This window comes from Triplophysa rosa, linkage group LG2 (genome assembly GCF_024868665.1).
Source record: "Triplophysa rosa linkage group LG2, Trosa_1v2, whole genome shotgun sequence".
Taxonomy (NCBI): domain Eukaryota; kingdom Metazoa; phylum Chordata; class Actinopteri; order Cypriniformes; family Nemacheilidae; genus Triplophysa; species Triplophysa rosa.
In genome coordinates, this window is record NC_079891.1 from 15,252,767 (window position 1) to 15,264,925 (window position 12,159).

The following is a 12,159-nucleotide window of genomic DNA, read 5'->3' on the forward strand; positions in this document are numbered from 1 at the left end:
AGTGGCAGAACCATGACAGAACCTCTTGTTTTATGTGGAGAGAGAAGTTTTGGCCCACTCGGCCTTCCACATTCTCTTTCCCTCTGGTGTCTCTGTTCCCGCCCTTTCGTCTCCTTAGTTGCTTCGTTAATTACTTCATGCCCCGCACCTGTCCCTCTTGATTTGTCCCCTTATTTAATGCCCCTGTGTCCTCTGTCTTGTGCTGGATTATTGTACTGTTGTTGCGTTTGTGTCATGTGGGTGAGTTCCTGATGTTAGTAAATCTAGTTTATTTTTTAGTTATGTGATGTGTTATTAGTCTAGTCCTGTTAGTTTAGTTAGTCTTCGTTCCTGTTACTGTTCTTGTCTTCCCTTTGTCATGTTGTTTTACCCCATCGTGGGTTTTTGTTTTGATTAAAAGTCTTGTTTAACCCCTTACCTCCCGTCTGCACTTGGGTCCTCTGTCTCTCACCTCACCCGAGAATCATTACAGAATACAATATTGAGGTTATTTTTAGACACCAGGAACGTGTTACATTCCAATTTTATGCATCTGAGAACAACAAAAATGTTTCAAAGCCCCCTCAGGTACATTCTGTATTAAAAATAAACATAATTAAAGTGATAAATGTAACATTTTTTGTAAATCAGTTTACTTATAAAGTGTGTTTTCCCACAAGCATGATAGTCCAAGTGATTTTTAGTAGTACATGATTGCAAGAGAAAGCTGACAGAATAATGTTTAGTCAAACTAATTTGTAAATTGATCAGAATCAATATTCAAATGAGAACTAACAGGTAATATATAAAAACATTTAAGCATTTAATATTGTCTTAGTTTTGCCTTTCATCAGCATTTCTGTGACAAATGCACCAGTGTCTGTTAAATTATAACAAAAATAAACCTCAGGGGTGACAAAAAAATCACCCAACAGCAATGTGAAACACAAAAAAATTCAAAGACGCATGAAATGTATTTAACAAATCTGCCATATTCATTTTTGAACGGATCCTACAATACATTAGTTAACAATATTAGTATTTTGTTGTTTACACATGAATATGAATTTGATATTTGCAGTATTTAAGATCTGTAAACATTGCCTCCTTTTTTGTTATTTTGACCAGTTTGTCCCATAGCAATTTTCTGCAAATAAAAAAACAATACTTTCATTGTGATTTTGGAGAAATGTTGTGACTAGTTCACAGAATGAATCAAAATTCTCACTGTACTTAAACACCTATAAATAGTAAATTCAGAAAAACTTAAAATAATTTTAGAGTGTCTTTATTTTTTTCTGCAACTGTATATCAGCCATACTGTCTCATACTTCTCTATTACAAGCTACCACTTGTTGTATACAAGCCTACATGTCTTTGCTATCTACTTACAAAGCTGGAAAATTTGTTATAGCGTTCAAAAGCAAATAAATGAAACTATGCTAACATAATCATCCGTAACAAACAACAACATCCCTATCTCACAACTCCAGCTCCAACATCTGTTAATTTTTTATGCTCTGTGATTGCCCGATCCATGTCTAGTATATTAATTGACTTGCTCTCTGGCATGTGTTATTGATGAATAAAACATTTTATAAGCTGCGTTACGGTGCTTTCTGGAAGACATGACCTCTATACATGTGAGTAATACGTTCAGTTGTTGCTTACCCAGGCGATGGCCATGATGCCCAGAGCGAAAAGGCTGGGACCCAGCAGATTCCACAAGCCATGACGGTCCAGCTGCAAGGCCATGGACAGAGCCATTGCTCCCAGCAAGTATAGCACCTGGCAAGAAAAAGGGCAGAAAAGGGAAAATATGAGACATGCCCAGGGGCGATAGTGAATCCCAGCCCAATTAGGGGCATCTTGCAGGGAGACAGGAAGCAAAGCAATGTACAGCTAAAAACGCCTTTCTTGCTCTCTCTCTCTCTCTCTCTCTTCAAGTTTAGAACTGTCGTGACATGGGTGATTTGATTAGTGTCTGCAAACTGCAGAATTCAGCAAAAAAACATTCACAGGCATGCACACACACTCACACACACTCACACTCACACACACACAATCACATACTACATAAATAGAAACATGCTCCCTGGAGTAAAGATAGTTCGCCCGTTCTTTGTTAGATACTTCTCATACAAAGGTCATCTAACTTTTTTGTTTCTAGATAACAAACCCTTATTCACATTTTTTACTCTCTCACTTTGATTGTTAAATAATCTTTCTCTTCTTCTGTGAGCATCTGATGACTAAAAAGAAAGCACACACACGCACCTGAAGCTGTCTACCTATATTTATTTTTCTCTACAGCGAGATGACACCATCATTATAGATAGACGTGACAGACTGCTGACACTTATATTTTTACACTCTATGTAAGCTGTTTACTGGGGTGGACAAAAAATGTGCTCTCTTGCACATCTTGGTAGGCTCTGTTCTGGCAATAAATTCCATGATAAACTACTGGCCTCTATGAATCACAAAAAATGAATTCATAGAAATCGATGACACATGAAATATCCTGAATTCTAGGCCCCCAGGGCTTTAATATGTAATTTTAGCCATCAGATGGTTCCATCAGTGGTTCTAATATACTGTAGAGTGGTGCCAAAAGTAAATGGATTGCTTTTGGTTGCTTAAGTCACACTTTAAGGGCCCTATTTTAACGATCTAAGCACATGGTCTAAAGCGCACGGCGCAGGTGCACTCAGGGCTTGTACGAATCCACTTTTGCTAGTTTAATGACGGGAAAACAGTCGGTGCGCCCGGCGCATGGTCTAAACGGGTTGTCTCTTATCTCTTAATGAGTAATGGGTGTTTTTTGGTCGCAACGTGCAGTAAACCAATCAGAGTCTCATCTCTCATTGCCTTTAAGAGCCAGCTGCGTATTTAAACAAGGTGGCGCAGGACGGGAAAATGAGAACTGCGTCGGGCTGAGACTAGCAAAAACACTTGCATTGCGCGTTGCGCCTTGCACCGCATTGCGCCGGGTGTACGATAGGGCCCTAAATTTGTGAATTTACAGTGCATTAGACAATAAATGTAAAACCAACAACCGCAAACAAATGGGAAAAACAAAACCTCTGCTCTCAAATAACATAATTTATAACTTGGCAGACGCTTTTTCCAATCTTAGAGTACATTCAACATAATATTTTTCTATTGTCTATACTTTTAATCTATTCCTATCAAGTTTGCACATTTCCTAGCAGAGTAAGTAAACAGTCTAATTACACAATAGCTACGGACAACCAGAAATTATTGAAATATTTTTGTCCTAGAGTACTATAGTATATCATTTTTCATTGAAGAAGACTTGAGTATTACACCTGACTACACTTTTGTGGCACATAGTGGACCATAATATTAATGGAAATGCATGCGCTCTGAATGTGACTGTTTTTTTGCAACAGATTGATTTATAGCCTACCTGTTTGATGATGGATTTTAGTCTGGCCATGGCAATGACAGTGACCCATACAGACATAAGTGAGCCGAGGAAATCACAGAACTGAAGCACATCATACTCCATGATGCAGAAGACCACAATGCCTGGCTGGTCACAGGCATGATAAAACTGTTTAGAGGTGAAAGATAAAAAAACAAAGTCAGAAGAAACACAAAAATTACACTAAGCTAATTGTGTCATTGTTAAAAATAATGGGTTTGATACACACTATATTACAACAGATAGTCTATGTTTCTCTGGTGTTTCTAAACAATATTACCTGCTAGGCAGCTACAGTAGTAAGTAAAATGTTTTGTGTTGCCCTCATTTAGGGCATATGTAATTGATTTGTGAGCATTTCAATCCTAAGCATAAAACTCACAGTGGAGAAGAACATGGTGAAAATATAGACAGATGCCTCTAGCAGGTATTGACTGCGGATGGCGATGGTCACAGGTGGGACGAACATCAAATTGCTGAGACACAGGAGAAGAGTTGAGAGCAGCTGGAACCCGTACGAATATGCCTCAGTGTTGTCTGTGCAACCCCAGCCATCCCAACCTAAAGGAGTGCACATACACATTAGTGACAATATTATAACATAATTCTGCAAACTATAAACTACAGGCTGAGACTAACCAATTAACTTTCACCACAAAGTGCCCTTAATAACTTTATACCTGAAGGTTTTTAAAGTTGAATTATAGTGAATTATGAATTATAATAAAGGGATAGTTCACCCAAAAATGAAAATCTGGCATCCTTTACTAACCCTCAAGTTGTTCCAAACCTGTATAAATGTTTTTGTTCTGTTGAACACAAGAATAGATATTTGGAAGAATGTTAGCAACTGACATTTCTGGGACATCATTGACTACCATAGCAGAAAAAAAATTATATCTTTTTTTTGTTCTGTTGAACATGGAATGAGATATTTTGAATAATGTAGTAAAACAAACAGTTCTAGGGCAGTTCTTTGACCTTTTTTATTTTTCCTACAATAGCAAATGGTGCCTCAGAAATCTCAGGCCACATCCACACGAAGCCAGAGCCACACGAAGCCAGAGCTTCCCTATCTGGTCTTTTTTTCCTTTTCATGTCCTCGTCTCAAGAAATATCTGCATACACACGAAACCGCTAAACCGACTCAAAACGATTTTGTTAGTATACACACAGTGATACACTAAAACGGAGAAGAAGACTTGGAGCATGCTGGGGTGATGACTTCATCGTTTTAGAAAATATACGGATCGGCTGTAAACATGAAAACGCAAGGGTGGTATTTTCAGATTTATCCACTCTGGGACCCGTTTTCAAAAAATAGCGGTTTCAGGCTCCCAAAACGCCAGATCCGTGTGGACGAAATGACGATACAATACAAAATCTTTACGTATACAGCTAAGCGTCTCGGTGTGGATGGCCTCTCAGTTGCTAACATTTTTTCTAAATAGCTTTGTTTGTGTATAACAGAACAAAGAAATTTATACAGGTTTGGAACAACTTGAGGTTAAGTAATTCATGACAGAATTTTCATTTTAGGATGAACTATTCCTTTAAACCTTTGTTTTACTTGTGTGCTATGTTCCGTGTCCTTTGTGTAAGAAGCAGACTAAAATGTAATCATTCAGTAATAATCTTTCTTTTCAGTGAGCTTTATCCCTTTAATATTCTAAATCAGCTATTGTACATAAGCCATTTGTAGATTGATCCCTTGAAAATTATAAACACTTCTTCATTTGCTTGAGAATCCAAACCTACCCCCAAACCAACCCTCCACAGCAACACAGGCTCAACCAATAGTATGAGATTGGGGCGGGACAATAATTAATGGAAGCCGAGTGGAGTGTTTAGGAACCTGTTTGAAATGGCCCAATTCAGCTGTATGTAAAATGTACTACAGTCTAGATACTCAAAGAAAACTAATTGAGCTGAGCAAACGCACAGCTACACGCTTTGAAAAAGACATCACACAGAAATACACATGCACTATCTTGCCCTCTCTTCACACACACATTCTGTTCCTCATCTGTCAGTGCTTGTAAACAGCTTCATAAATATAGATTGGATCCGGAATGCCTACTGTTATATAAACACCATGAAGGAAATAGAATGCTGCACCTTTAACCTCTCATAGAAAATGCCAGAAAACATCCCACAAATCTCTTTGATTATGAAGCCTTTATTAGTCAACGCCCTAAAACAAATATCCTGAGAGGTCCTCAGATATTCTCAAAGTGACTGAAGTTCAAATGAGTGTTGGAAACCTAACACGTGAGAACAGCGAAAAGCTTGGCATGCTTGCAGTATCACGGCTATCGGCTATTTGCCGGGAAATATTCATCAAAAGGGTAAATTTGTCTATGCTAATGACAAAAGAAACTATAGGTAAGAATCCAGGGGGAGAGGGGGAACAAGGCACCAGAGCCTCATAATGTGGCTCTAATTGAAAGGTTGTGATTATTTTGAAGGATCATTGTACGTACTGTAATTAAAAACCACTTGATATGCGAATCTGATAGTTATAAGGAGACTAGATTGGCACATGTGTAATTGAATCATTTAACAAGCCCATTAGGTGTGATTGGCATCTGACAGTACAGGAGAAAGATAACAATGGAATTATGAAATATCACTGTGATTAACATCATATTAAGCACAAAGGTGATAACACCTACGGGTGCAGGAATAGACTTCAATCATCCAGTAAAAAATTACAAATTTTCTGTTCTTTTATCTATTTAGCAAAGTTAATGGTTACTGTGTGTTCACACCGCCAGCGACTCTGGTGCTAGTCTCTTGTTACGAGGTCGTTAGAAGGCGTTCTTAGCTTTGGTTGCTCTAGTAACATTTATAAACAAACTGCAATAACTGACGAGAGATGTATGACGTGAGCTCCGCTGCTTTACTGCTATTGGTAGTCGCTCTCGAAAGTCACTCATCATTTGCATAAAGTTGAGCAAATTTCAACTTTGTTGGGTCGTTAGACACGCCCACTTCCTGTCGCCAACGGTCACTGTCGCCGGAAGTCACCGGCTCTCCATTGAAATGAATGACATCGCCTCGCTTTGTCGCTGGGTGTCGCTGGCAGTGTGAACGAACAGTGAATAGAAAAATTAAATGGATTTAAACCACGTCTGTAACATTAGACTATAATAAAAATGTGCTGTTGCCCACACTATAAAAAAATCACCAATTTAAGCTGCCTTTAATTTTTAAATTAAATCAAATTAGCTTTATGGGTCAACTGAACTTAAATTGTGTAGAATTTACTTTAAAAATCTAGTTGTAAATTATAAAATTACGAAATACAAATTACAAGATATAAATACAAGATTTTCAAGTCAGTTCAATGTGATTTCAGTTCAAATGACTCATAAAGCTAATTTGATTTACCTTAAAAATTTAGGGCAGCTTTTCAGCTTAAGTTTTTAAGTAGATTTTTTAAAGTGCATAAAAAAATATGAAATCTGGATTCGGGAAAATCTGATAAGAAATGTTTAAGTTCATATTAATATCATCAATAATATTGCCTTTTAATCGCATACTTGGCAAATCTGAGCTCAGTTTGTCATATTATTGAGATCTCTTCTGAAATGTTAATGGAGACATTTGTGTGACATCTGGTTCTTTTTTTTAGGAGAAATATGGAGAGAAATGAGATCCAAGAGATTTGACAAAGCAAAGGTTTCCATTATCTTTCCATTTAGAAAAAATAATTGAGATAAATTCATTTTACACCTCCATACTATTAATGTATTTTAACAGTATCTCATTTGTTCCCATTTTTATATCTTCTAAGCAATTCTAAGAGACTACATTGATATGTAAATGAAACACAACTGAGAACTCAAATCTCCTGAACAATGAATGAGCAACCTCTGAGCAATACAGTTTGTGATAGCAATAATGCTTTGTGACACAATTTCAGCATCCAAATGACAGATTATTAGATTATGATTGTAGTTTATTCAGTTTTCTTTTATTCATATAATTTGGTAATAAACTGAAAAATGTTTTAATTCATAATTACCCAAAATCAGTCAATGAGAAAGTAAAACGTACTCTAGCGTTAGGTCAATGCACATTCATTTTCCTTAATTCAACCAATATCAATTCAGAACAAGATTAGAATATATAATTTATAATGCAGATTAAAGTTAAACAACAAATGTAAGTATAATAGTACAGCACATCACAGTTTTGAAAAACAAAATCACATTAGAAAATTTGGTGTGTCCCTGCTGATTCCCAAACTGAAATAATATCCTCTGGATTCAGTCTGAACTATTTCCAGAACAGAAAATTATAGGTCTTTTAAAAACTGGCATGTGAATTATCACTGAATCAATCTCCCACTTATTTGCAGAGCAGGGAATTCACAGACAATAGGTTTAATCATGTCTCTGAGGTCTAGGCACAAGTGTTATATGACTAACCACATTTTTTTCATATGGAAATATATGGTTGCTCACCTGCTTTACACTCGCATGCAGCATACAGGTAGTTGTTGGTACGCAGGAGTTTGCACTGGCCATACGTGCCACAGTCATTGATGCAGGGGGTCAGGTAAGAACGAAGGTAAATCTCGGCTGTAACATTAATGCACATCTCAAACCTACAGCGGACAATAAAAATAAACTGAGGCGATGGGCAAAATATACACTTTTTTAACTTAACGTTATATTTATGTTGCACTCTAAACCACTTTCTATTATGTAAATCTACTCACCCATGTTCAGTGGCACACAATGAACGCAGACTGAGATACCACGTGCCGGTCTGTGGGTACGGTATCCTCAGCTTTGTGATATTTGCAGTGGTGTTAATGGAGAGTTGAAATCCTGAAACCGAATCTGAAAAAGGACAAGGTGGTAAGGGATGAGCAAAACACTTCACATTATCACCAGTGGTTGTGTGGTTTGGGAATGATAATTTACAATTATTATTGTGAGTGTTCAAGAGAAAACCCTGCATGCAATGTCTGTGATTTGATGTTTAAAGCAAACCTTACATTACAGACCATAAAATAAAATTTAAGAAGAAGAAGAAGAATGAGCTTTATTGGCCAAGTATGTTTCCACATACGGGGTATTTGTTATAGTGACAGAAGCTCCACAGTGCAACAGAAAGACAGCAACAGGACAGAACACAGATGATTAAAAAAAAATATATATATAATAATAATATACAATAATATAGAAATAGGCAATGTACAAAACAGCAAAAACACAATATACAATATAGACAATTATGTATGTACAGGTCTGATATGTGCAAATTTGGTGAATAAATAATGTAAAATAGAGTTGTGTGTTCCGCGTTTAATGTCAAGTGTTCATAAGATGGATTGCCTGAGGGAAGAAACTGTTCCTGTGTCTGGTCGTTCTGGTGCTCTGTGCTTTGTAGCGTCGACCAGACGGTAACAGTTCAAAAAGGGAGTGTGCTGGGTGTGAGGGGTCCAGAGTGATTTTACCAGCCCTTTTGCTCATTCTGGATGAGTACAGTTCTTGGAGAGTGGGGATGGTTGAACCAATGATACGCTCAGCAGTCCGGACTACCCTCCGTAGTCTTCTGAGATCAGATTTGGTAGCTGAGCTGAACCAGAAAGGTATAGAAGTGCAGAGGATGGATTCGATGATGGCAGAGTAGAACTGTTTCAGCAACTCCTGTGGCAGGTTGAACTTCCTCAGCTGGCGAAGGAAGTACAGCCTCTGCTGGGCCTTTTTAACAATAGAGTCAATGTGAGTGTCCCACTTCAGATCCTGAGAAATTGTGGTGCCCAGGAATCTGAATGACTCCACTGCAGTCACAGTGCTGTTCATGATGGTGAGTTTGGGGAGAACAGGGGGCTTTCTCCTGAAGTCCACGATCATCTCCACAGTTTTAAGCGTGTTAAGCTCCAGGTTGTTAAGACTGCACCAGACAGCCAGCTCCTTGACCACCTGTCTGTAAGCAGACTCGTCACCGTCCTGAATGAGGCCGATCAGTGTGGTGTCGTCTGCAAACTTCAGGAGCTTGACAGAGGGGTCTTTAGATGTGCAATCATTCGTGTAAAGGGAGAAGAGCAGTGGGAGAGAACACAGCCCTGAGGAGCTCCAGTGCTGATGGTGCAGGTGTTGGATTTGAATTTACCAAGCTTTACTAACTGCTGCCTGTCTGTCAAGAAGCTGTTGATCACTGACAGACAGGGGTGGGGACGGAGAGCTGTGCCAGTTTATTCTGAAGGGTGTCCGTGATGATGGTGTTAAAAGCGGAGCTGAAGTCCAAAACAGGATCCTCGCATAGGTCCCTGGTCTGTCCAGATGCTGAAGGATGAAGTGCAGTCCCATGTTGACAGCATCATCCACAGACCTGTTTGCTCTGTAGGCAAACTGCAGGGGGTCCAGATAAGGCAGTTCTCAAACTTTTTGGGGCCAAGGACCCCTTACAGGGGAGAAAATTTTCCAAGGACCCCCTTATAATCCTCATGCCGATTAAACAAATGTTTACTGACATTTATACTCCTAGATGCCGTAGGAATTATTTATATTTTAAACTTTTCAACCTAAATACATAAGGTGAGTTTCATAGAAATGAACTTAAATTGAATTTGAATAAATAAATGTTAATACCATTTCTATACTTTTGAACACAGGGTCATTTTTATTCAGATTACATTTTGACCTCACAGCATTTCTAATTTTCAAGTAACAGATCTTAAAGCTTTCAGAAAATGAACAGTAACAAGACCGGCAAAGTCCTAATGAACACAGTTAATTTTTCAAGTTTCATGGCTAAAGCGCTTTGAGGAATTATATAAAACCAACAATTGAAAAATCAACACATTCTCAAGGAAAGGAATAAATATTTACATGGTAGGGCCATTCAAGCCTTATAAGGATGACATATTTTCAAATTTTTATAAATATAGACATTACAAACATTTGCATTAAGCTCTATTAAAGTATTATAACACACAAATCAATTCACACATCACTCACATCAATAACTCACTAAATTAGTGAGAAGGATGAGCCTGTCTCTCACAACATAGTTTTCCTATTCTTGGAGTGATGGTTGACAAACAGACTCGAAGATCATCCTCCACTTGTAAACGAGCCCTGTACTTATTCTTCATTGCAGTCAAAGTGGAAAATGATGATTCACAGAGGTATGTTGTAGGAAAAGGGAGCAATATTTGCATGGCCTCAGCAGTGAGTTCGGGATACTCTTGTGAGAGGGAGGGCCAGAAGTTTGCCAGATTAACCTGCTGGAATCGGGCCTTCAATGTCCTATCACAGGATAAGTCCAACAGCTGCTCTTCTGCCTTACCTGTCAGGCCATTTGCTGTTGCAGCTGGTGCAAAGGGATCGCGCACCCAGTCCCAGGCATCAGTGTTCACATCGGAGAAGTATGAGCTGAAGTGCTCGCTCAGTGAGGTGTGAGGTCGTAACCTTCCTCACTGTGGCCACAGACAAGTTGTTTGTGTGGAGAAACTCACTCAGTTGGGGGAACATGTCTGTTATCCCGTCTTGTATCCTCCTTCTCCATAGGACTGTTTTCTTCATGAAGGCAGTGATTTTGTTGCTGACTTCAAGGATGGATGTGTGGCCTCCTTGGATGGAGAGGTTGAGGCTATTCAGTATGTTGAATATGTCGGCAAGATATGCCAACTTGGCCATACTCTCCGGGTCTGTAAAAAACTGTGCGATGTTGGGTTTTTCCTCTGTCATAAACTCTGCCATTTCTCTGCGTAACTCAAACACCCGCTGCAAAACTTTACCACGAGAAAGCCATCGCACCTCACAGTGATATAGCAGTGCGTCATGTCCAGCATCCATATCCCGGCAAAGTTGTCCAAACAAACGTGATTGCAGTGCCCTTGACTTCACAAAATTAACCGCAGTCACAGCTGTGTTCAAAACACAGTGAAGATCTGGTTCCATGTCTTTGGAAGCGAGTGCTTGCCGGTGTAGCATACAGTGAGTCGCCATAATCCTCGGATTGACAGACTTTATCCGCGCCGTTACTCCACTCTTTCGGCCGGTCATCGCCGCTGCGCCATCCGTACAAACGGCCACACATTTTTCCCAACTCAGTCTCGCTTCAGTCATGAAAGCATCCAGCAGTCTGAATATTTCCTCACCTGTTGTCCTGCCTGGCACCTCCTTGCAGAACAGAAAGTCCTCCAAAATGTCTCCTTCCCAGGGATAGCGCACCAAAACAATCAATTGAGCTGCACTGGAAATGTCTGTTGATTCGTCCAGCTGAATAGAAAATTGCTCACATGAACGCAGTCTATCCAGTAGCTGTGATTGAATGTCAGCCGATAGTTCTTCAATTCTCCTTCTCACGGTGTCATTTGAAAGCGGTACAGCTTTGAGTTTATTAGCTGCCTCTGTCCCAAGCACAGCTTCACACATTTCAACTGCCGCTGGAAGAAGAAGTTCTTGTCCAATTGAGTGCGGCTTCTTACTTTTTGCGATCCGTTGAGCCACCAAATATGAAGCCCTCTGTGCTTTTTCTGAAGTTGTGGCCAGGTTCACCAGTCGTGTTTTCTGAAGCATGTATTCCTCAGTCTTTCGGCGGAAAAAATCCATTGTTTTGTCCTTAAGCCCCGGGTGCTTCGTCATCAGATGCCGCTTTAGCTTGGCCGGCTTCATGGCTTCATTAGCTAGCACCTGAAGACACACGACACATTTTGGTCTTCCGTCGCTGCTCTGAATAAAACCAAGCTTGAGATAATTGTC

General features: G+C 39.3%; 1 protein-coding gene across 1 annotated transcript in view; it reads right to left on the reverse strand.

Annotated features, from left to right (window-relative positions):
- tmem8b (transmembrane protein 8B) overlaps window positions 1–12,159 on the reverse strand; it is a 196,050-nt gene that overhangs the window by 13,319 nt on the left and 170,572 nt on the right. Inside the window, exons 8-12 of the mRNA XM_057353725.1 lie at window positions 8,160–8,283; window positions 7,903–8,045; window positions 3,813–3,991; window positions 3,413–3,559; window positions 1,651–1,767 (exon numbers count right to left, since the gene is read on the reverse strand). Of these exons, the coding sequence (XP_057209708.1) occupies window positions 1,651–1,767; window positions 3,413–3,559; window positions 3,813–3,991; window positions 7,903–8,045; window positions 8,160–8,283 (710 nt within the window). The remainder of the gene's footprint in view (window positions 1–1,650; window positions 1,768–3,412; window positions 3,560–3,812; window positions 3,992–7,902; window positions 8,046–8,159; window positions 8,284–12,159) is intronic.